The sequence below is a fragment of the Palaemon carinicauda genome, chromosome 1 (genome assembly GCF_036898095.1).
Source record: "Palaemon carinicauda isolate YSFRI2023 chromosome 1, ASM3689809v2, whole genome shotgun sequence".
Classification (NCBI taxonomy): domain Eukaryota; kingdom Metazoa; phylum Arthropoda; class Malacostraca; order Decapoda; family Palaemonidae; genus Palaemon; species Palaemon carinicauda.
In genome coordinates this window covers 22844478-22870242 of record NC_090725.1, presented here as the reverse complement: position 1 = coordinate 22870242, position 25765 = coordinate 22844478, and the positions used below count along the sequence as shown (strand labels likewise).

The window sequence follows — 25765 nt, the reverse complement described above, 5'->3', positions numbered from 1 at the left end:
TCAGCCTGTTCAATATAAAGACGTTAGCTGCAAGTTTGAACTTTTGAAGTTCTAGTGATTCAACTACCCGATTAGGAAGATCATTCCACAACTTGGTCACAACTGGAATAAAACTTCTAGCATACTGTGTAGTATTGAGCCTTATGACGGAGAAGGCATGACAATTAGAATTAACTGCAGGCCTTGTATTCGAGAAGTTTTACTCCAGCTGTGACCAAATTGTGGAATGATCTTCCTAATTGGGTAATTGAATCAGTATAACTTCAAAAGTTCAAACTTGCAGGAAATGTTTTTATGTGGAATAGGCTGACATATAAGTCTTTTTATAGTTTAAATATAACATATCTGTTTCGATGCTGTTACTGTCTTTAAAACATGTTAGTATTAATTTTTGTTTTCATATCGTTTATTTATATTCTTATTTCCTATCCTCATTGGGCTATTTTCCCCTGTTGGAGCCCTTGGGCTTATATTATTATTATTATTATTATTATTACTTGCTCAGCTACAACCCTAGTTGTAAATGCAGGATGCTATAAGCCCAGGAGCTCCAACAGGGAATATAACTCAGTGAGGAAAGGAAAAAAGGAAAAATGGAATATTTTGAGATAAGTAACATTAAAATAAATATAGCATCTTGCTCTTCTTACCAGGGTTGTAGCTTGACTAATAATAATAATAATAATAATAATAATGAGGCACTTGCAAAACAATAGAGAAATGGTTCAGCTACACGTACTAAGGGATGTTGTCTATGTGAACCGTGTGCAAGTTTGAGATTTAAGATTAGACGAGCCACGCTACTCTATAAAGAAATAAGTCGGCGACAGTATTTGTTTTCTTTTTGTTGTGTAATTTTCCTGTTATGGTGACAAACCGCCAGTATACTTGTGTGTTGATTCAGACACAAGTCAGAAAGTGGCCTTCAACGTAAGCCAGTATTTTCTACAGGGGATGCAGTACGAAGGATTTTTTATACATTTCAAAGGATTGAACGTAGAGAGAGAGAGAGAGAGAGAGAGAGAGAGAGAGAGAGAGAGAGAGAGAGAGAGAGCGAGCAATGTAAATTAATGTCGATGACCATGCTGTAATTAATATCTCACTCACTGTACTTTACAATATGTGGAGCTCACGTGGTTTGGCTCTCCCTAAACCCTAGTTTTAGATTCTTCTTCTTTCCCACCGTTATCCCTACATTAAGATGTCGGTTGCTTTATGCGTCCTCTCCAATGCCTTATATCAAAGTCACCCTCTTCAACTAAACCTCTTTCTCTCCATATCATCCTTCATCTAAGGCAGAAGGTTGGCCAGGGCACCAGCCACCCGTTGAGATACTACTGTTAGAGAGTTGTGGGGTCTTTTGACTGGCTAGACAGTACTACATTAGATCCTTCTCTCTGGTTACTGTTCGCTCTCCCTTTGCCTACATATACACCGAATAGTCTGGCCTATTCTTTCCACATTCTTCTCTGTCCTCTCACACCTGAGAACACTGAGATTACCAAACAATTATTCTTCACTAAAGGGTTAACTACTGCACTAGTGTACTGTAATTGTTCAGTGGCCACTTTCATCTTGGCAAGGGTAGAAGAGACTTAAGTTATGTTAAGCAGCTCATCTAGGAGCACACTCCAAAACTAAAACATTTTTCTCTAGTCTTGAGTAGTGCCATAACCTCTGTACCATGGTTTTCCACTGTCTTGAGTGCGAGTTCTCTTGTTTGAGGGTACACTTGGGCACACTATTCTATCTTATTTCTCTTCTTCTTGCTTTGTTAAAGTTTTTATAGTTTATATAGGAGGTATTTCTTTCTATCTTGCTTCTCCTCCTCTTGTTTTATGAAGTTTTTTCTTTTAGTTTACATATGAAAGATCTAATTTAATGAGGTTAATTATCTTAAAATGTTTCATTTCGATTGTTATTACTTCTCTTGGAGTATAATTGTTTCCTTAATTTCTTTCTTCACTGAGCTATGTTTCCTTGTTGAATCCCTTGGGCTTATAGCATCATGCCTCTCCAACTAGGATTGTAGCTTAGCTAGTAATAATGATAATCTTTCTGCCTTTATACAATCGAAAGTTTTGGTGATGGCGTTAGTTTTCATGTCAGTTGTATGTATACTCATTTCAAAAAGGTTTGAAACGTGTTGTGAAGTATGATCACTATGGTTTGCCAAGTTTAATGTTGACTCTCTCTCTCTCTCTCTCTGTATTTGTCTTCCTCGTTTTCTTTCCTTTTATTATTTCTGTTCTTGTAAGTATCACAATTAATTCTCTCTCTCTCTCTCTCTCTCTCTCTCTCTCTCTCTCTCTCTCTCTCTCTCTCTCTCTCTCTCTCTCTCTCTGTATTTGTCTTCCTCGTTTTCTTTCCTTTTATTATTTCTGTTTTTTGTAAGTATTACAATTAATTTCTCTCTCTCTCTCTCTCTCTCTCTCTCTCTCTCTCTCTCTCTCTCTGTTTATTTTCCGCGTTTTCTTTCCTTTTATTATTTCTGTTCTTGTAGGTATCACAATTAATTTCTCTCTCTCTCTCTCTCTCTCTCTCTCTCTCTCTCTCTCTCTCTCTCTCTCTCTCTCTCTCTCTCTCGTTTCTTTCCTTTTATTATCTCTGTTCTCGCATCCTTATCTTATTTTCTTGGTCTCTTGCTATGTTATCCGTCCACATATTGGATATTTTAGTTAACTAAACTATGGAATAACTAAAGGAAAACAAAAAAACCACATAGAATAACATCAAAATTCTCTATAGATTTTATTCATCCAGTTCGAATGATCATCATAGCTTCATAATTTGTTTAAACGTTTCGCCATCTATGAAATAAACATGTCAGTGTTTTGATCGATTCTCATTAAACATTGCTTTACAAATTAAACTTCTCTTTATCCTTGGGTAATAAAAACTAAAGGATGTGTCCAATAGTTTGTCCAGGCGATTATTGTCCTTTATCCTAAAGCGAAGGGCGAATGGTTGTCCGTCTCAAGAAAGTACGTGCCATGAGGCCTGGAAAAAAAAATAATTATAAGAGATAACTTATTAACGTTAATGTTATTAGGTAGTAGGTTGACCAGGGCATTAGCCACCCGTTGAGATACTACTGGTAGAGAGTTATGGGGTCCCTTGACTGGCCAGACAGTACTACATTTTATCTTCTCTCTGGTTACGGTTTACTTTCCTTTTGCTTACACATAGTCTGGCCTATTCTTTACATATTCTCCTCTGTCCTCATACACCTAACAACACTGAGATTACTAAACAATTCTTCTTATCCTAAGGGGTTAACTACTGCACTTTAATTGTTCAGTGGCCAATTTCGTCTTAGTAAGGGTAAAAGAGACTTTTTAACTATGGTAAGAAACTCTTCTAGAAGGACACTTCAAAATCAAAACATTGTTTTCTAGTTTAAGGTAGTGCCATAGCCTCTGTACCATGGTTTTTCACTGTCTTGGGTTAGAGTTCTCTTGCTTGTGCTTGAGGGTACGCTTGGCCACACTATTCTATCTTATTTCTCTTCCCCTCTTTTTTAAGTTTTTATAGTTTATATTGGAAATATTTATATTAATGTTACCGTTCTTAAAATATTTAATTTTTCCTTGTTTACTTTCCTCATTGAGCTATTTTCCCTTTTGAGGCCCCTGGGCTTATAGCATCCTGCTTTTACAATAGGGTTGTAGCTTAGCAAATAATAATAATAATAATAATAATATTTTATTGTTATCTTCGTATCTAAAATTTCAATTTCCATAAAATATCCTTTTAATATCGTGCGAAACAAACTTCCAAATACAGACATACAGAAGAAAAAGAAAATTATAATTTCCTCATAGAACACAATGTAAGATAAAAAGTACTTACTGAGTGGAAGCGTGTAGTCCCATATCAAGACAGCCTTCGCCGCAACTTGAACAGTTTCCTGTTTCATACGCGTACCAGTCTGAGCAAGGCTTTGACCTGAAGGGGGTCATACCGTTGATACTCTCTATCCAGTAGCCGAAGGAACGCCCGTGACTGCATCCCCCTGCGGGTTACAAGGACAGTTTACCACTCAATTGAGTCAATTTCTCCTGCAGCTGCTGAGAAGTTAGAGGAAAGGATCGGTTCGTTTTGGCTGTAGATTTAGTTTTTATTGGATGAAGTCGTGACGAAAGTCTCGGAAAGGGGATGTCATGTGGAGGAATATTAAAGGGTTTATTGGTTTGCATTTAGTTGGTAGTGAAAATCGTGGGCGACCATCAGTTTATATTTTATACAAGAGGGAAATATATAATTTATATAAATATATATATATATATATATATATATATATATATATATATATATATATATATATATATATGTATAAATGTATATAGATATACATATGTGTGTGTGTCTGTCTATATATATATACTGTATATACACACACACACACACACACACACACACATATATATATATATATATATATATATATGTGTGTGTGTGTGTGTGTGTGTGTGTGTGTATTTATGTGTGTGCATGTGTTAGTGTTTTCGTGTTCATATTTGCACATATATTAATAACTGCACGTGTGCGTGTAACTCCTAAAAGAACTTTAAGCCCTGTACTACGGACAGTTCTGGTTAAGGAAATGCACAGACAGACTTAATCAACTGTCAGACTGACGGATGAAAAGACAGAAAAACGGCCTAAGTTTCCTTTTTACCTGTCAAAAGCTCCTTCCATCTTCCTCCCACCGTACATCCAGGTTGATGCTCTCCCCCGTTTGGATAATAGTCGACGTGGCCAATCCTATCTGCCAATCCAACGCAAAACTGAAAACGAAAGAAATAGAAAAGAAATAAAATCTAATCGATGCAGTTGTTCAGAGGCTACTTTCCAACTTTCCAAGTTGTGGAATGATCTTCCTAATCGGGTAGTTGAATCAGTAGAACTTCAAAAGTACAAGTTGCAGCAAATGTTTCTTATGTTGAACAGGCTGACATATAAGTCTTTTTATAGTTTATATATGACATATCTGTTTTGACGTTGTTACAGTTTGTAGAATGATTTATTGTTAATTTGTTCTCATTTATTTATTTCCTTATTTCCTTTCCTCACTGGGCTATTTTTCCCTGTTGAAGCCCTTGGATTTATAGCATCTTGCTTTTCCGACTAGGGTTGTAGCTTGGCTAGTGATAATAATGATAATAATTACGGTTCACTTTCCCTTTGCCTATACATACACCGAATAGTCTGGTCTCTTCTTTACAGATTCTCCTCTGTCATACATCTGACAACTCTGAGATTACCAAACAATTCTTCTTCACTCAAAAAGTTAACTGCTGTACTGTAATCGCTCAGTAGCTACTTTCCTCTGGTTACGGTTCACTTTCCCTTTGCCTGTACATACAACGAATAGTTTGGCATATTCTTTACAGTCTCTTCTGTCCTCATACACCTGACAACACTGAGATTACCAAACAATTCTTCTTCACTCAAAAAGTTAACTGCTGTACTGTAATTGCTCAGTAGCTACTTTCCTCTGGTTACGGTTCACTTTCCCTTTGCCTACACATATACCGAATAGTCTGGACCTACAGGACCTACATCGATCCTAAAAACAAGGAGGGTGTGATGTTGGACGTAATCTTTTCCTAGAGTGAGCCCCTGTACTCTAGTATGAGGGAGATGTAAAAAAAAAAAAAAAAACTGAGCTTATCCGTTTCTTAGAGCAGTACTACATTGGATCTTTCTCTCTGGTTACGGTTCACTTTCCCTTTGCCTACACATACACCGAATAGTCTGGTCTATTCTTTACAGATTCTCTTCTGTCCTCATGCACCTACTAACGCTGAGATTACCGCACAATTCATCTTCACTCAAAGGGTTAACTACTGCACTTTAATTGTTCAGTGGCTACTTTCCTCTAGGTAAAGGTAGAGGAGACTCTTTAGCTATGGTAAGCAGCTCTTTTCGGAGACGGACAGTCCAAACTCAAACCTTTGTTCTCTAGTCTTTGGTAGGGCCATAGCCTCTGTACCATGGTCTTCCACGTTCTTGGGTTAGAGATCTCTTGCTTGAGGGTACAATCGTTCACTCTATTCTTTCTTATTTCTCTTCCTCTTGTTATTTTGAAGTTTTTATCCTCTTCGTTATTATCAAGATTTTATAATTTATACATGATAGATTTATTTTAATGTATTATTGTGCTTAAACTTCTCTAGTTTTATTTATTTCCTTTCCTCATTGGGCTATTTTCCATAATAATAATAATAATAATTATAATAATAATAATAATAATAATAATAATAATAATAATAATATTGAGAATGATAATAATAATAATAATAAATAATAATAATAATAATAAATAATAATAAATAATAATAATAATAATAATAATAATAAATGTTGCTGACTTTCAAGTATTTGACACCAGGTTTCCGTTAACACCTGGAAGAAAATTGTCTTAAGAACCAAAAAATCTTGACCTGTAAACAGGGTTTAAACTCGAGCATGTGCCATGTGGGAACTACTTTGAATGCTGCTGTTTTTTTACCTTAGATTACCTTAAAAAAAAATTCCAAATTCCTTAAATTTTAAGCTAGTAAAGCAAAAATGTTCTTAGAATTACCTTGAAACCATGAAAATTATCTCAAACTCGAGCATATGCCATATGGCCATTACCTTAATTTGCTGCTGCTTTTTATCTTAGATTACCTTAGAATTTTTCCACTTTCTTTAAATTACCTTAGAATTATCTTGAAACCATGAAAATTACCTCAAATTAAGGTAATTACCTTAAAAGCTCCTTAGATTACCTGAAAGCATTTTCCAATTTCCCTAAATTTTAAGATAGCAATACCGGAATTACCTTAGAATTCCTTTGAAACCATGAAAATTACCTCAACTAACAAGTTCCTTAGATTACCTTTACTTTTTTTTTAATTTCTGAAATTTAAAGCTAGTAAAACCGAAATTACCTAGGAATTCCCTTGAAACCATGAAAATTACCTCAAACTAAGGTAATTTCCTTAAAAGTTGAAACCCTGCCCGAAATTACCTTAAAATTCCCTTGAAACCATTCAAATTACCCCAAACTAAGGTAATTTCCTTAAAAGTTTAAACCCTGCCATGTAAACTACGATCGAACTCAAGACCTACAGTATATGCAGACGACTTCCAGCGTTGGTGTGGATCACTTTCCTTAAATTAAAACCGAAATTACCCTAGAATTCCCATGAAACCATAAAAATTACCTCAAACTAAGGTAATTTCCTTAACATTTTAAATCCAGGCTGTAAACTAAAATCGAACTCAGACCTACATGCAGTAGACTTCCAGCGTTGGTGTGGATCACTTCGACGAAAGCAGCATCTGATTTGTCCAGCTTCTCCTCTTCTGGAGCATCGTGGAAATTGGGAGCTGCTGGATCCAGGCCTGTGAGTTACACACAGAGAATTTCAAGATCTCGATAGCCAGTATTTTTACATTTTCTGGAATCTTCATTCTGAGTATTGTACGTTGAGATTAAATTGTAATACTCAAAATGAAAGAAACTATTCAATAGTGGAAAAATTGTGTGATTAATGGATAGTTAAAAATATATATTTCTGGTGGATTTTTCTAGATTTAGTATATTTGATCATGATGGGTAAGTATATATATATATATATATATATATATATATATATATATATATACATACATATATATATATTCTTTATTCGTAATCCGTTCAAAAGTTAATATGATCTCAACGAAGAGGAAACATTTATACAACGCCAATTACGTTGAATATTCTGGTTTAAAGGCTGTTCATGAGTGGCAGAGGGAAGGGACAGTGATAACTCCTTAACTAGCCAGACAATGCCCTCTCTCCACCCAAGCTAGGACCAAGGAGGGCCAGGCAATGGCTGCTGATGACTCAGCAGGTAGACTTATAGGTTCCCCAACCCCCAGTGCTTAGCTTACAAGTATAGCGAGGTTGCAGACACTAAAAAAATTTGTAGGTTATTGCAATGTAATTGTTCAGTGGCCACTTTCCTCATGGTAAGGGTAAAAGAGACTCTTTAGCTATGGTAAGCAGCTCATCTATGAGAAGGATACTCCAAAATTAAACCATTGTTCTTTAGTCTTGGGTAGTGCCATACCCTCTGTAACATGACCTTTCACTGTCTAGGATTAGAGTTCTCTTGCTTGAGGGTACACTCGGGCACACCATTCTAATTTATCTTATTTCTCTTCCTCTTGTTTTGTTAATTTTTTATAGTTTATATTGGAGATATTTATTCTAATGTTGTTACTCATCTTAGAATATCCTATTTTCTATTTTTCCTTTCCTCGCTGGGCTCTTTTCACAGTTGGAGCACCCAGGCTTATAACATCCTGCTTTTCCAACTAGGTTTGTAGCTTAGCATGTAATAATAATAATAATAATAATAATAATAATAATAAAAATAATAATAATAATAAGAATAATAATAATAATAGTTTTAGTGCGACTCGAACCCCAGTCCGGCGATGGCCAAGCAGGGATGTTCCCATAGGCTTTCCATTTTTTCTTTCCTCACTGGGCTATTTTCCTTGTTGGAGCCCCCGGGCTTATAGCATCCCGCTTTTCCAACTAGGGTTGTAGCTATGCAAAAAAAAAAAAAAATAATAATAATGATAATAATAATAAAAGAGTTTAAGTGGGAATCGAACCCCAGTCAGGCGATCACCAGGCAGGGACGTTTTCAATAGGCCACCGCAAGTCCACAATGTTTTATATCTGTCCTTTTTGTCATATATTTTCTTTCCACTGACCTGTGATACGTCCAAGGGGACCATAAACCACCCGCTGACCTATGATTCCACTGATGTGGGCCCCCAAAGAATGTCCAGTCACGTGCAGCGTCGTGATGTTAAGCTGAACGGCGATGTGCATCACATCCAACATCATAGCGACGTGTTCACCAACCTGGAATGTGCAGAATAACATTCGAAAGTTCAATATCATGTTTGTGTGGAATAAGAGCTCTCTAGTCTTGAGTAGTGCCATAGCCTCTGTACCATGGTCTTCCACTGTAATGGGTTAGAGTTCTCTTGCTTGAGGGTACACTCGGGCACACTGTACTATCTAGTTTCTCTTCCTCTTGTTTTGTTAGTTTTTATAGTTTATATAGGAAATATTTATTTTGATGTTACTGTTCTTAAAATATTTTATTTTTCCTCATTTCCTCTCCTCACTGGGCTATTTTCCCTGTTGGGGCCCCTGGGCTTATAGCATCGTGCTTTTCCAACTAGGGTTGTAGCTTAGCAATTGATAATAATAATAATAATAGTAATAATAGTAATAATAATAATAATTATAATAATTAAACGCTAGAGTATGAGAACTATTCGTGTACCAACACGTACTTCTATCTTCTGTCTTCAGAGGATAATGATTTTTGGTGCAGTACAGGAAAGTGAGTTATAGGACCTACCCGGGAGACCATCCTTGTATCGTCGGGATACAAAGGATGCGTAATTTTTAAACAATGGTTTAATAGTTAATAAAAGAGAGAAAGACCTGGAAATCTCAAGCACAACTAACTCTCTGTGAGTATGTTTGCTTGCAGGCAATTTGGTGCTAGTATTGCTCTGGGTGTTTCACCAAGGAAAATTATTATTATTATTATTATTATTATTATTATTATTTTATTTTATTATTATCATTATTATTATTATTATTATTATTTTATTTTATTATTATTATTATTATTATTATTATTATTATTATTATTATTATTTGCTAAGCTACAACTCTAGTTGGAGAAGAAGGATGCAATAAGCTCAGGGGCCCCAACAAGGAAAATAACCCAGAGAGGGAAGTAAACAATGAAAAAATAAATTTGAGAACAGTAGCAACAATAAAATAAATATTTCTTATATAAACTATTAAAAACTTAACAAAACAAGAGGAAGAAAAATTAGACAAAATAGCGCCCCCGAGTGTACCCTCAAGCAAGAGAACTTTAATCCCAGACAGTGGAAGACCATAGTACAGAGGTTATGGCACTATCCAAGACTAGAGAACAATGGTTTGATTTAGGAGTATCCTTCTCCTAGAAGAGCTGCTTACCATACCTAAAGAGTCTCTTCTACCCTTACCAAGAGGAAAGTAGCCACTGAACAATTACAGTGGTGAAGAAGAATTGTTTAGTAATCTCAGTGTTGTCAGGTATATGAGGACAGAGGAGAATTAGTAAAGAATAGACCACACTATTCAGTGTATATGTAGGGAAAGGGATAATGAACCTTAACCAGAGCGAAGAATCCAATCTAGTACTGTATGGCCAGTCAAAGGACTCTATAATTCTCTAGCACTATTATCTCAGTTTAGTATTTATATCCGGTTTCTTTATAATTGATTACATTTGTTATGAATATATTTTTTTCAAGCTCTTTGGCATTCCAACATCAAACAGAAATTGGTATTAGTATTGTTGTGGGTATATTACCAAGGAAAATTATTATTATTATTATTATTATTATTATTATTATTATTATTATTATTATTATTTGCTAAGCCACAACCCTAGTTTGAAAAGCAAAATTCTATAAGCACGGGGTCCCCAACAGGGAAAATAGCCCAATGAGGAAAGGAAACATGGCAAAATAGAATATATTATTATTATTATTATTTGCTAAGCCACAACCCTAGTTGGAAAAGCAAAATGCTATAAGCACGGGGTCCCCAACAGGGAAAATAGCCTAGTGAGGAAAGGAAACATGGCAAAATAAAATATATTATTATTATTTTTATTTGCTAAGCTACAACCCTAGTTGGAAAAGCAAAATGCTATAAGGACATGGGCCCCAACAGGGAAAATAGCCCAGTGAGGAAAGGAAACATGGAAAAATAAAAAATAAAATATCTTAAGAACAGTAGCAATATTGTGATCTTACCGAAGGCAGGTTATTAACGACGGCGTAGTAGTTTACGTGGCGAGCTATCTCCTCCCAGTCTACGGAAATGATGTTGCATTCGTAGTGTTTTAACAATTCTGGAAAGGAAAAACGAAGTAGGTAACTTATTATATAACTAAAAGTATTGATTAAGAAAAACTGAAGATGGAAAACAAACTATACTCAATTTTTTTAATGAGGAGCATTTGCACCAACTCGCAGTGGTGCCCTTTTAGCTCGGAAAAGTTTCCTGCTATCTGATTAGTTAGTATTATCTTGTTCAACCAATCAACGATCAGGAAACGTTTCCAAGATAAAAGGGTACCCCTGTGAGTCGGAGGAAATCTGCCTCGCTAAAAAGAATTGACTATACAAACGTATTATACAAATAAAAGTATTGATTCATGAAGTGATACATGAATAAATGAATGAAAAACAAAGTACGTAACTTATTATATAACTAAAAGTATTGTTTGATAAAATGATACAAGAATAAATAAATGAATAAATAAATGCATTGATTGATAAGTACATAAATTGAAAATGTATGAAAATGAAGAATTAGTTCATTAAAGAGGGAATTAAATTTGTTGAAGAAAAACGACAATAGTATATTGATAGTCAAATGTTAAATCTTTTTGTAGATAATGTAAAATCATTGCTTAGTACATAAATTGAAAGTGAAGAATTTGGTCAGTCTAAAAAAAAAAAAAAAAAAAAAAAAAAAAGGAAGGAATTAAATTTGTTCTAGAAAAACGACAGTGGTATACAGATAGTTGAATGTTAAATATTTTTAAGGTAATATAAAAGGCCTAATTTCCGGCCAAATTTTTTTGCTTTACTAAAGAGGAAACGAAATGACGTTACCAGATTTTTATTGTTTTTTTATTTTTTATTTTATTTTTTAAGGATTAGTATCTCTTCATGTTTCGTCGGTGCTATTACTGCTACTTTAATGTGCAAAGAGAACATACCAGAAGAATAATCTAGATATTAATCTCTGGCACCGTCGTTCAATTACTTCATTTTGCAAGATTTGTTCATAATTCTGATCAGATTTTCCAGGACTGTTCCATCCTGTTCGTAATACTAGGCATGCAGTCAATTCTTATAGCCAGGCCTTCTCCATCATAAGGTTCAATACAACACAGTATTCTAGAAGTTTTATTCCAGCTGTGACCAAGTTGTGGAATGTCTTCCTAATCGGGTAGTTGAATCAGTGGAACTTCAAAAGTTCAAAATTGAAGCAAATGTTTATATGATGAACAGGCTGACATAAGTATTTTTAAAGCTTAAATATGAAATATTTGTTTTAATGCTGTTATTGTTTTCGAAATATCTTATTTCAATTGCTCATTACTTTTTATATTGTTCATTTATTTTCTTTCCTCACTGGGCTATTTTTCCTTGTTGGAGCCCCTGGGCTTATAGCATCTTGCTTTTCCTACTAGGGTTATAGGTTGGCAATTGATAACAACAGCAACAACAACAACAATAATAATAATAATAATAATAATGATAATAATAATAATAATAATTGTCTTTAATTACCTGTCTTAGCTTGCACTGCCCAGCCATCCTGTCCACTAGCCATCCATCCATGGATAAGGAGATGTGTTGGCAGATTAGGATTGAAGGGCGAGTTGACTATGTTTGTAATGTCATTGACATTCAACTCATAGTAAGATGCATCTTCGGAATTACTTCTGCAAAGGAAAACGAAGGAATCTATCATTATCATCATCATCATCCTTATCATGAATATTTGAGCAATTATTAATATCATTATTATTACTTGCTAAGCTTCAACCCTAGTTGGAAAAGCAGGAGGCTATAAACCCAGGGGCCCCAACAGGGAAAAAACTCAGTGAGGAAAGGAAACAAGGGAAAAAGGAAATATCTTGAGAACAGTAATAACACACTCTAGGTCAGGTAATTTCCTATAACCAATCCAGTCTAATCCTTCTCCACCATCTCCAACTGTTCTACGCATTACAAAATCCATGAGGAGGATAAACAACATAGGTGACAAAAGATTCCCTTGGAGTACTCCAATTTTCACTGGAAATTCATTTTATTATTATTATTATTATTACTATCCAAGCTACAACCCTAGTTGGAAAAGCAAGATGCTATAAGCCCAGGGGCTCCAACAGGGAAAAATAGCTCAGTGAGGAAAGGAAATAAGGTAAATAAATAAATGAAGAGAAAAAATTAAAAGCACTCCACTAATATTTATATAGGAAATATTTATTTTAATGTTACTGTTCGTAAGATATTTTACTTTTGCTTGTTTCCTTTCATTACTGGGCTGTTTTCCCTGTTGGGGCCCCTGGGCTTATAGCACCCTGCCTTTACAACTAGGGTTGTAGCTTAGCAAGTAATATTAATAATAATAATAATAATAATATAGTTAGTAGAGTGGGAAAGGTGTTGAAATCCAAAAGGTGTAAAACTATATAGAGTAAAAAGGACAGTGGCAGTTATGTAGTGAGGCCGACCCTCTGGTAATGAACATTTTGCGTTGGTTAATCTAAGTAAATGAATTAGAGCACAACTTCCCAAAGAGCTCACCTTTGATATGCCTCATGGTGGATGACTGAGATAGTAACTGATTTCTGGTTTACCTTGAAATTGAACCCTTATTACCAGTGTAATATGCTGTCACGAAGAGAGAGAGAGAGTCTGAGAGAGAGAGAGAGAGAGAGAGAGAGAGAGAGAGAGAGAGAGAGAGAGAGAGAGAGAGAGTTGATCAGTATAATATAATGCCATGTAGAAGAGTATCATGACTTTTGACGTGGTTGGATGAAGACTAGTAGGAGAAAAAACACAAGATGGAAAATTGTAAGAAGAAGAAGAGGAATATTTTGAATATTTTGAAAGAGAGAGAGAGAGAGAGAGAGAGAGAGAGAGAGAGAGAGAGAGAGAGAGAGAGAGAGAGAGAGAGAGAGAGAGAGAGAGGGGGTTAGGGTATGTGTGTGTGAGTATGCTCTACAATAATCCCATTACAAATCTTTCATTAGATTACGTAACCTCATTATTTGAGTATGTTCATTCTTTATTTTTGCATTAATGAATTATTTCACTTTACAAAATACATCAGTTTCCAAGCATATATTATATAAATATCTATGAAAGTGGTCATCATTATTGAATTCAGGACATATAATTCAAAGAATTAACTTGAAGAATTTTAATGAATACAACAATGATATATATATATATATATATATATATATATATATATATATATATATATATATATATATATACTGTATATATACATATATATCTATATGTATATAGCCCCATATATATACATATATATATATATTTATATATATATACATATATATATATGTATATATATATATATATCTATATTATTACTAGCCAAGCTACAACCCTAGTTGGAAAAGCAAGATGCTATAAGCCCAAGGGCTCCAACAGGAAAAAACAGCCCGGTAAGGAAAGGAAACAAGGAAATAAACCAACGACATAAGAAATAATGAAAAATTGAAATAAAATATACTGAAATAAATAAATATATATACATGTATATATATATATATATATATATATATATATATATATATATATATTTATATATATCCCAGTCACGCTTACCTCTCCCCTTCTTTTCGGGGTCGGGGGGGGGGGGAAGAAGGAATAGTGAGCATCAGTGTGCATATCTATATATTTAGCCATCATTCTTGACGGGTCGCGTACACTAATTGTTGTGATATTGGTCGTAGGATAAGGTTGATGTGTAATACTGAACAAGCTGTGATTCTGATTGTTATTTCAGTGTGGCTATCTCAATGTATGACGTCATCGTGGGAACTGAACATAATTTACGTTATCTCACATAGCAGTGGGAGGGGGGGGGGGGTGGAGATGGACAGTATTATTATTATTATTATTATTAGTAGTAGTAGTAGTAGTAGTAGTAGTAGTAGTAGTAGTATCACTATTATTATTATTATTATTATTATTATTATTATTATTCTTACCTAAGCTACATCCTAGTTGGAAAAGCAAGATGCTATAAGCCCAGGGGCTCCAATAGGGAAATATAGCCTAGTGAGGAAAGGAAACAATGAAATAAATAACCGATATGAGAAAAAATTAACAATAGAATATTTTCAAAACAGTACCATCAGACTCACGCAGTTCACTGAAAGGGATTTTACATCGTCCTTTCAACCTCCAGCTGAAAGCACTTTTCATCCCTCAGCTCTACCTTCACTCCCGCCTTCTTTCCTATATCATTCATTAACTTGAAATTCATAATACATCTGCAGGGATCCCCCCCCACCACCCCCACACAAGACACGCCTTGCCATATGGCCCAAATGACATGCATTTAGATAGTCAGTTTTCCCATGGTATTTAAAAAACTCTTTAGACTATCACTGATCGACCCGGCTAATGTTTCTTTCCCTTAACTGACAGGCTTTGGAATTTCGTAATTTTTTTTTCTTTTTAAATAATTTCCATCAAAGGAGATCACTGATCGACTCGGCAAATGTTTCTTTCCCTTAACTGATAGGCTTTGGAATTTCATATTATTTTTTTTTCTTTTTAAATAATGTCCAGCAAAGGAGGAGATCACTGATCGACTCGGCAAATATTTCTTTCCCTTAACTGACAGGCTTTGGAATTTCGTATTATTTTTTTTTTCTTTTTAAATAATGTCCAGCAAAGGAGGAGATCACTGATCGACTTGGCAAATGTTTCTTTCCCTTAACTGACAGGCTTTGGAATTTCGTATTATTTTTTTTTTCTTTTTAAATAATGTCCAGCAAAGGAGGAGATCACTGATCGACTCGGCAAATGTTTCTTTCCCTTAACTGACAGGCTTTGAAATTTCGTATTATTTTTTTTTTTCTTTTTAAATAATGTCCAGCAAAGGAGGAGATCACTGATCGACTCGGCAAATGTTTCTTTCCCTTAACTGACAGGCTTTGGAATTTCGTATTATTTTTTTTTTTCTTTTTAAATAATGTCCAGCAAAGGAGGAGATCACTGATCGACTCGGCAAATGTTTCTTTCCCTTAACTGACAGGCTTTGGAATTTCGTATTATTTTTTTTTTTCTTTTTAAATAATGTCCAGCAAAGGAGGAGATCACTGATCGACTCGGCAAATGTTTCTTTCCCTTAACTGACAGGCTTTGGAATTTCGTATTATTTTTTTTTTTCTTTTTAAATAATGTCCAGCAAAGGAGGAGATCACTGATCGACTCGGCAAATGTTTCTTTCCCTTAACTGACAGGCTTTGGAATTTCGTATTATTTTTTTTTTTCTTTTTAAATAATGTCCAGCAAAGGAGGAGATCACTGATCGACTCGGCAAATGTTTCTTTCCCTTAACTGACAGGCTTTGGAATTTCGTATTATTTTTTTTTTCTTTTTAAATAATGTCCAGCAAAGGAGGAGATCACTGATCGACTCGGCAAATGTTTCTTTCCCTTAACTGACAGGCTTCGGAATTTCGTATTATTTTTTTTCTCTTTAAATAATGTCCAGCATAGGAGGAGATCACTGATCGACTCGGCAAATATTTCTTTCCCTTAACTGACAGGCTTCGGAATTTCGTATTATTTTTTTTCTCTTTAGATAATGTCCAGCATAGGAGGAGATCACTGATCGACTCGGCAAATATTTCTTTCCCTTAACTGATAGGCTTTGGAATTTCGTATTTTTTTTCTTTTTAAATAATGTCCAGCAAAGGAGGAGACCACTGATCGACTCGGCAAATATTTCTTTCCCTTAACTGACAGGCTTTGGAATTTCGTATTTTTTTTTCTTTTTAAATAATGTCCAGCAAAGGAGGAGATCACTGATCGACTCGGCAAATATTTCTTTCCCTTAACTGACAGGTTATGGAATTTCGTATTCTTTTTTTCTTTCTTTTTAATAATGTCCATCAAAGGATGAGATCACTGATCGACTCGGCAAATGTTTCTTTCCCTTAACTGACAGGCTTTGGAATTTCGTATTTTTTTTTCTTTTTGAATAATGTCCAGCAAAGGAGGAGATCACTGATCGACTCGGCAAATATTTCTTTCCCTTAACTGACAGGCTTTGGAATTTCGTATTTTTTTTTCTTTTTGAATAATGTCCAGCAAAGGAGGAGATCACTGATCGACTCGGCAAATATTTCTTTCCCTTAACTGACAGGCTTTGGAATTTCGTATTTTTTTTCTTTTTAAATAATGTCCAGCAAAGGAGGAGATCACTGATCGACTCGGCAAATATTTCTTTCCCTTAACTGACAGGCTTTGGAATTTCGTATTTTTTTTTTCTTTTTAAATAATGTCCAGCAAAGGAGGAGATCACTGATCGACTCGGCAAATATTTCTTTCCCTTAACTGACAGGCTTTGGAATTTTGTTGTTGCTTCCTTTTTCCTTATTCTTTGCCGTGTTCTATCTTTCAAATGACGTCCAGCAAAGGAGGAGATTAGACCTTTGGTTCGTTGATATGTGTTGGTTGTGTTGCAAGTTTTTTTGTTTATTAGCAAGATGAATCATAAGATAGTGACGCGTATCTTTATAAGTTTTGAGAGAGATAGGAAAGTAACCTTTAGCGAAGGAGAGACCTATTAGTAAGTTTTAGCGCAGGTTAGCTGATTATACCATGACCTAAGTTGAAACAGAAAAGTGACATGTGCTTTTATGGGTTCTGGGAGGGATAGGAAAGTAACTTTCAGCGAAGGATAAACCAAGGTTAGCTTATTATAACCTAAGGCCATTCTAACACCCATTCGCTGGCCTTTACCGTAAGTCAAAGTTATTTTTATCGTTATTCTTTGTTATTTCTAAGTAACTAAGTTTCGATAGACTTACTGGAAGACCATCAAATAATTTAGTTCTAGTCAAAAGTCCTCGCTAATGTAACTGCGTATTTCATTATAAAAGATAAAAAAAAAAAAGTTTTGAGGTAAGGAATTGCAGTTACATTGGCGAGGTCTTTTGACTAAAACTAAGATATTTGATGCACTTTAAGTAAGTTTATTTAAACTTATTTACTTAGTTACTCATTGGACATGAGTCATGGTATGATCATGAAAAAAAATCTCTAATAGATTTATTAGATTTGAGAACAAAGCCCTCAGAAGGATAGTGGTAATTAAATGGCAGGACAGGATTAGAAATGAAACTATAAGAGAGATTACTCGAGTGCCATATGTGGATGATATCACAATGAGGGGTAGACGAAGATGGTTTGGGCATGCTCTTCGCACTCCTCAAAAGAGATTAGTTCACCAAACATTTAACTGGGCTCTTCAAGGCACTAGAAGAGTTAGAAGACCCAGGCCTACATGGCTGATGACTATGAAGTGCAAAATAGGAGATGATGAATGGAGAAGTATTGGATTAAAAGCTCACGATAGAGACGACTGGCGAAATCTATCAGAGGCCCTTTGCGTCAATAGGCGTAGGAGGAGAGGATGATGATGATGACTTTGAAATAACACTTTGAAGCTCCCTCAAATTTACTTACCTGGTCCACAGGAGGAAATGTACATCATCCATGTCTGCCTTAAAGATTCTTCGAAAGCTGTCACTCAAATCTGAAGAGGCCGTTTCACCGATGGGGAATAACACTAGGGAAAACAGGGAAATGTATTAAAACACTCTCATGCAAAATATAAATCTTATAATAATAATAATAATAATAATAATGATAATAATGATAATAATAGTAATAATAATAATAATAATAATAACAATAATAATAATATTAACAGCAACAACAACAACAACAATAATAATAATAATGATAATAATAATAATTATTATTATTATTATTATTATCATTATTATTATTGTTGTTGTTGTTGTTGTTGTTGTTGTTGTTATTATTATTATTATTATTACTATTATTATTATTATTATTATCATTATTATTATCATAATAATAAAATTAATAATAATAATAATAATAATAATAATAATAATAATATATTCTATGACTGGCAAGTTAATCAACCTCTCGAATTCCAAACTCCCTTAATACACGAATTCTGAGACCGTTAAATAACTCCCAGATAGCAATATATAAAACACTGTATACCAATATGATCATATTTAATTTAGAAATAATGGTAATCAGTAGCCATTTGCATTATGTATACTTTAAAGATTTTCAAACACAACCATGAAAATTTCTAGCACACTTTATCTTTTTCACTGCCATTGGTAACTTGGTTAAAATGAATTCACTACATCAGAAGTTGTATAGAGTTCATCCCGGGCAGTGAAAGGGTTATAGATGCCAGTCGTAGGTTATAGTCATCACACTTAAATTATGAGCAGCAGCGAATGTTTTAATAATCCACGATAATAATTTGGGTTATAAGCAAGAAAAATCTCTTACCTAATGTCAATATTATGAACAGCATCACGAAGCTTTGGAGATTGTCTCAGGAACCAACGAAAACTAATGCAGACGAACCCAAACTTCCAGGGCGATGTTGACAATCAAGGCTTTGTCTAAAAAGAAAGACTTAAAGTTTCCTTATCTTTTCGAAATGTAATAAGGACTTTCGACTCTCAACTAAGACTCTTAACACCTCTAGTTGATTTCTCGTAAGTGACACAATTGTGATTTCTCTTCCCTTCTTATAAGTATCACTAATCCTTATTCTCAGAGCTCGTTCCCTGATTGGTTGACTCTGGGCCAATCGCATTACTCGATTTGAATGACGTTTTTATCTCTTGGGGATTTTTATAGCGCCATGAGAACATAAGTGACGTATTTATCTTTAGTTTCACAATTTCAAAAGTTACGATTTTGCAATCAAAGGTATATTGCAGGCGATTATTATTAAAATGATTCACCATCAACTCCTCCTACGCCTATTAACGCAAAGGGTCTCGGTTAGATTTCACCAGTCGTCTCTATCTTGAGCTTTTATATCAGTACTTCTCCATTCATCATCTCTTACTTAGTGCTTCATAGTCCTCAGCCATGTAGGCCTAGGTCTTCAAATTCTTGTTAAAAACATAATGATTATTAAATTATTGAAATTATTGTTATTACTATTGACATTTCTAAAATTGTTATTATTATTATTATTATTATTCTTCTTCTTCTTCTTCTTCTTCTTATTATTATACAGTTTAGTTTTGCAAATGAACACATGGTTATATAATCATGTTGTGACGTCCATAAGTAACATTTGATTATCTTTTTTTTTCTTTAGAATTTTTTCCTAATTTTATCATTCTCTCTCAATCATACAAACTTCATTACGTGTTCCACCTTTACTTTATTCTTTTGCTTCAGTCACGAGGCATTTCCATAGATAAATATTCTCTTTGAAACTCACTGTGAAAAATTGTCTTTTCTTCTCATCCATAATTGAGCTATCCGGTAATAACCGAACTCTCTCAGTTTCCTGAATCGTAGTGTGGTACAAAAAAGACAAAAAAAAAAAAAAAAAAAAAAATAGACAATGCACCACTGTTCACAAAATATTTTTCAGAATAATCGGAAAAGGAGATAGGAAAACTTCAAAATTTCTTGTAGTTTTTCCTTATTTCCTTTCCTCGCTGGGCTATTTTCCCTGTTGGAACCCTTGGGCTTATAGCACCCTGCTTTTCCAATTAGGGTTCTAGCTTAGCAAGTAATAATAATAATAATAATAATAATAATTTATTTCCTCATTTCTTTTCCTCACTGAGCTATTTTCCCTGTTGGAGCCCTTGGGCTTATAACACCCTGCTTTTTGAACTAGGGTTCCAGCTTAGCAAGTAATAATAATAATAATAATAATAATAATAATAATAATAATAATAATAATAATAGTTAATACAAGCAGAGAAAATTCCAAAGCATAGAAATGACGGTCCTGAATAACAGTGGAAAATATATTATCCAAAGAGAAGAATTTTTCATCACATTAATAAAATCATCTCAATTTCACAGTTCGCTAAATATACTCAATTTCCCAATCACTGGACTAGTGTTTATAGTTAGTAGTTAATTTTCATCATCATCATCATCATCATCTCCTCCTACGCCAATTGACGCAAAGGGCCTCAGTAGTTAATTGCGTGAGTGAAATTTCATGGTCAAGGAAATAAGTTCGTCAATTAATTGAAGTAGCTAAAGTTGATAGCATCAACTGCGGACCCAGAGAGAGAGAGAGAGAGAGAGAGAGAGAGAGAGAGAGAGAGAGAGAGAGAGAGAGAGAATATAGTCTGTCCTATTTTTTCCACATTCTCCTGTCCTCATACACCAGACAACTCTGGGAATACCAAACATTTTCCTTTACACATGGGGTTAACTACTGCAATGGCCACTTTCCTCTTGGTAAGGGTAGAAGAGACTCTTCAGATACGGTAAGCAGCTCTTCAAAGAGAAGGACGGTCCAAAATAAAACCATTGTTCCCTAGTTTTTGGTAGTGCCATAGCCTTTGTACCATGGCCTTCCACTGTCTTGAATTAGAGTTCTTTTGCTTGAGGGTACATTCGGGCACGCTGTTCTATCTTATTTCTCTTCCTCTTGGTTGTTTTTAAAGTTTATATATAAAAGACCTAATCTAATGTTGTTACTGTTCTTAAAATATTTTATTTTGATTATATATTACTTCTCTTGTAGGTTATTTATTCCCTTATTTCCTTTCCTCAGTGGGCTATTTTTCCCTGTTGGAGCCCTTGTTATAGCATCTTGCTTTTCCAACTAGGGCTGTAGCTTAATTAGTAATGATAATAATAATAATGAAAATATTTATTTCCTAATTTCTTTTCCTCACTGGGCTACTTTTCCCTGTTGGAGCCTTTGGGCTCATAGCATCTTGCTTTTCCAACTAGGGTTGTAGCTTAGCTAATAATAATAATAATAATGATAATAATAATATTAATAATGATAATTTATTTCCTAATTTCTTTTCCTCACTGGGCTATTTTTCCCTGTTGAAGCCTTTGGGCTCATAGCATCTTGCTTTTCCAGCTAGGGTTGTATCTTAGCTAATAATAATAATAATAATAATAATAATAATAATTTATTTCCTAATTTTTTTTCCTCACTAAGCTATTTTCCCTATTGGAGCCCTTGTGCTTATAGCATCTTACTTTTCCAACTAGGTTTGTATCTTAGTTAATAATAATAATAATAATGATAATAATAATAATAATAATAATAATAATTTATTTCCTCATCTCTTTTCCTCAATGGGCTATTTTTCCCTGTTGGAGCCTTTGGGATCATAGCATCTTGCTTTTCCATCTAGGCTTGTATCTTAGCTAATAATAATAATAATAATAATAATAATAATAATAATAATAATAATAATAAACTAACTCCATTTCCTAATGATTTGTTGATTCAAAGGTTTGCATAACATTAGCTTAAGGTGAGAGAATTTTTTCCTAAACCAAATGTGATTTACACATACTCAAGGTCAACTATTTCGCAACAGAGACTAAACAATTTGGTGATACTGTCTGCAGACAGTGATATCACACCGTCGTCCAATTAGTTCATTATGCATGTTGCATAAGATTTTTCATAACTCTGACCATCCTTTGCATTCAGATCTCCCTGGACAATTCTATCCTGTTCGTAATACTAGGCAGGCAGTTAATTCTAATAGGCAAGCCTTCTCCATCATGAGGTTCAATACTACACAGTATTCTAGAAGTTTTATTCCAGCTGTTACCAAGTTGTGGAATGATCTTCCTAATCGGGTAGTTAAATCAGTAGAACTTCAAAAGTTCAAAGTTGGAGCAAATGTTTTTATGTTGACCAGGCTGACATGAGTCGTTTTATAGTTTATAAATGACATATCTGTTTTTGACGTTGTTAATAGTTTATATAGGACATATCTGTTTCGACGTTTTTACTGTTTTAGAATAATTTATTGTTAACTTGTTCTCATCATTTATTTATTTCGTTATTTCCTTTCCTCATTTGGCTATTTTTCCCTTTAGGAGCTCTTGGGCTTATAGCATCTTGCTTTTCCAACCAGGGTTGTAGCTTGGCTACTACTACGAATAATAATAATAATAACTCTTGAGTTTAGAATTATTTTGAAACCTTTTACAAATTAAAAGGTAGAAAAAGTCTGTTTCTGAAATGTTCGTGCATAAATATGTTGTCTGTAATTTTGTTAACTTGTAAAATAAAATAAAATCTTTTATATGCTTTGTAAATGTTTAGTGTATAAAGTAGTTTTTACTACAAGAAATATAAAGCAGGTAGTAGGTTGGCCAGGGCACCAGCCACCCGTTGACATACTACCACTAGAGAGTTATTGGTCCTTTGACTGGCCAGACAGTGCTACATTGGATCCTTCTCTCTGGTTACAGTTCATTTTCCCTTTGCCTACACATACACCGAATTCTCTGGTATATTCTTTACATATTCTCCTTCGATCAAGTGGTTAACTACTACGGTGTAATTGTTCAGTGGCCACTTTCCTCTTGGTAAGGGTAGAAGAGACTTTAGCTATGGTAAGCAGCTCTTCTAGGAGAAGGACACTCCAAAATCAAACCATTGTCCTCTAGTCTTGGTCGTCCACTGTCTTCAGTTAGTTCTCTTGCTTGAGAGTACACTCGGGCACACTATTCTGTCTTATTTCTCTTCCACTTGTTTTGTTAAAGTCTTATAGTTTATATAGAAAATATTTATTTCAATGTTACTTTTCTTAAAATATTTTATTTTTCCTAGTTTCCTTTCCTCACTAGGCTATTTTTCTTGTTGGGGCCCCCTGGCTTATAACATCCTGCTTTTCCAACTAGGGTTGTAGTTTAGCAAATAATAATAATAATAATAATAAAAATAATAATAATAATAACAATAATCATCATCAATCATCGACTTTTATTATTATTATTATTACTAGCTAAGCTACAACCCTAGTTGGAAAAGCAAGATGCTATAAGCCCAAGGGCTCCAAGGGGGAAAAACAGCCCAGTGAGGAATGGAAATAAGGAAATAAATAAACTATATAAGAAATCATGCAAAATTGAAATAAAACATTTTAAAAACATTAACAAGATTAAAACAGATATTTGATATATAAACTATAAAAAGACTTATATAAAGTAGAGGGCCCTTAGAACCAGTCCCCTTCTCAAACTCGATAGTTTCTCTAGTGTCTGCAACCTCACCATCCTTGTGAGCTAAGGATGGCGTGTTTGGAAGAGCCTATAGGTCTATCAGCTGAGTCATCGACAGCCATTGCCTGGCCTTCCCTATTCCTAGCTTGGGTAAAGAAGGACCTTGGGCCGCTAATCATAATATATGGTCAGTCTCTGAGGCATTGTCCTGCTTGCTAGGGCAAGTTTGAGCATGACTCGAACTCCAGTCTGGCGTTCACCAGTCAGGGACGTTACCACATCGGCCACCACAATTCTTGGAGTTATGATTATCTACTGTCACGTGCGAAATCAGTTAATTCCCGATTTCATCAAATGGGTTTTCCAATTCATTTTACCTCTGACACGCGTAATGGCGCTAAATGTCTTATCTGTTTACAAAATTTACCACGAGTACAAGGAGGAACTCCCACTTCTATCTCTTATCATTATTTAATATTACGTAATATGATTTTCTCCTTAAGATATCACTGTCCACTGTAAAAAAAAAAAAAAAAAAAAAAAAAAAAAAAAAAAAAAAAAAAAAAAAAAAAAACAGTAATTTTAATCGGAAATTCTCCGTAAAAATTATACTGTTCTCATTCGTATTTCAGTCAAATACAGGCGACTGTTATTTTACCCTAATTTATTATCATATTTTACAAGTTGGTGACCGTAATATCACTCCTTTACGTCAATATATCCGTTTCTAAAAATGTATAAAATGGAATATTTATTTAAGGATTTTTACCGTTTTTTTTACGACAAATTTTGTACAGTGCCCTGTAAGCTTCGTCATTTTTCTGATCATGTAATTTACCAGTTTATTTATGCCTTTAATTTCCACCATTTCGAATAATTCTGAGAGATTACTAGCATAAAAATTCTAAGTAAGACTTTCTACGCTTACATGACTGAGGACTATGAAGCGCGAAGTAGATGGTGAATGGAGTAGTGAATTCTTCTTCTTCACCCGAGGGGTTAAGTTCTGCACTGTAATTGTTCAGTGGCCACTTTCCTCTTGGTAAGGGTAGAAGAGACTCTTTAGCTATGATAAGCAGCTCTTCTAGGAGGACACTCCAAAATCAAACCATTGTTCTCTAGTCTTGGGTAGTGCCATAGCCTCTGTACCATGGTTTTCCACTGTTTTGTGTTAAGAGTTCTCTTGCTTGAGGGTGCACTCAGGCACACTATTCTATCTTATTTCTCTTTCTCTTGTTTTGTTAAAGTTTTTATAGTTTATATCGGAAATGTTTATTTTAGTATGGTTACTGTTCCTAAAATATCTTATTTTTCCTTGTTTCCTTTCCTCACTCGGCTATTTTCCCTGTTGGAGCCCCCGGGCTTATAGCATCCTGCTTTTCCAACTAGGATTCTAGCTTAGCAAGTAATAATAATAATAATAATAATAATAATAATAATAATTGAAAGCTCAAGATAGAGACGACTGGCGAAATATAACCGAGGCCCTTTGCGTCAATAGGCGTAGGAGGATGATGATGATGATGACTAGGATAGATATTTTATTTCAGTTTACACACCATAGGATCACAATGTTCTGTAGCAGAAGAATTAATCCCAGTTTATAGGCGGTAGATTATTGTATGGATTCACTAGCGATGTTGATCGATTTATTCATTGAAAGTTTTCTGGCATCCCGATATCTAAGGACATTGACGCCGATATCATTTATTATAGATAAAAAATAAAAGAATATTCAATTAAAACCATAAAAGTTAAGATGTCATTGCAAAAGTTGAATAGTTTTTCAGAAGACC

The 25765-nt window shown here is 34.3% G+C and overlaps 1 protein-coding gene and 1 long non-coding RNA gene across 5 annotated transcripts in view; both read right to left on the bottom strand.

Annotated features, from left to right (window-relative positions):
• The window catches only part of LOC137647257 (uncharacterized), a 263006-nt gene that overhangs the window by 74710 nt on the left and 162531 nt on the right, over window positions 1-25765 (bottom strand). The gene's annotated exons all lie outside the window — the stretch shown is intronic.
• On the bottom strand, window positions 2908-19498 carry LOC137641606 (pancreatic triacylglycerol lipase-like). 3 transcript variants are annotated; one of them, XM_068374340.1, is made up of 9 exons: window positions 19278-19498; window positions 18402-18504; window positions 12445-12599; window positions 10894-10991; window positions 8767-8920; window positions 7286-7398; window positions 4682-4790; window positions 3853-4015; window positions 2908-3000 (listed from the first exon to the last, which is right to left on the bottom strand). In XM_068374340.1, exons 1-9 carry the CDS (start codon window positions 19300-19302, stop codon window positions 2943-2945), a joined length of 978 nt encoding a protein of 325 aa, XP_068230441.1. In that variant the 5' UTR covers window positions 19303-19498; the 3' UTR covers window positions 2908-2942. The 3 variants fall into 3 exon arrangements, with proteins under 3 accessions (XP_068230441.1, XP_068230431.1, XP_068230449.1); XM_068374330.1 differs by lacking the exon at window positions 19278-19498 and adding an exon at window positions 19058-19112; XM_068374348.1 differs by lacking the exon at window positions 19278-19498 and adding an exon at window positions 19076-19112.

Bases quoted from the DNA above. Each gene is read 5' to 3' on its own strand.
- LOC137641606 (XM_068374330.1), bottom strand. From the start codon at position 19,097: ATGGCAGTGAAAAAGATAAAGTGTGCTAGAAATTTTCATG. The intron at 12,600-18,401 runs GTAAGTAAATTT...TTTCCTTTGCAG, and splicing joins CATTTCCTCCTGTGGACCAG to AAGTAATTCCGAAGATGCAT. The intron at 4,791-7,285 runs GTAGGTCTGAGT...TTTCGTTTTCAG, and splicing joins ACGCTGGAAGTCTACTGCAT to TTTTGCGTTGGATTGGCAGA.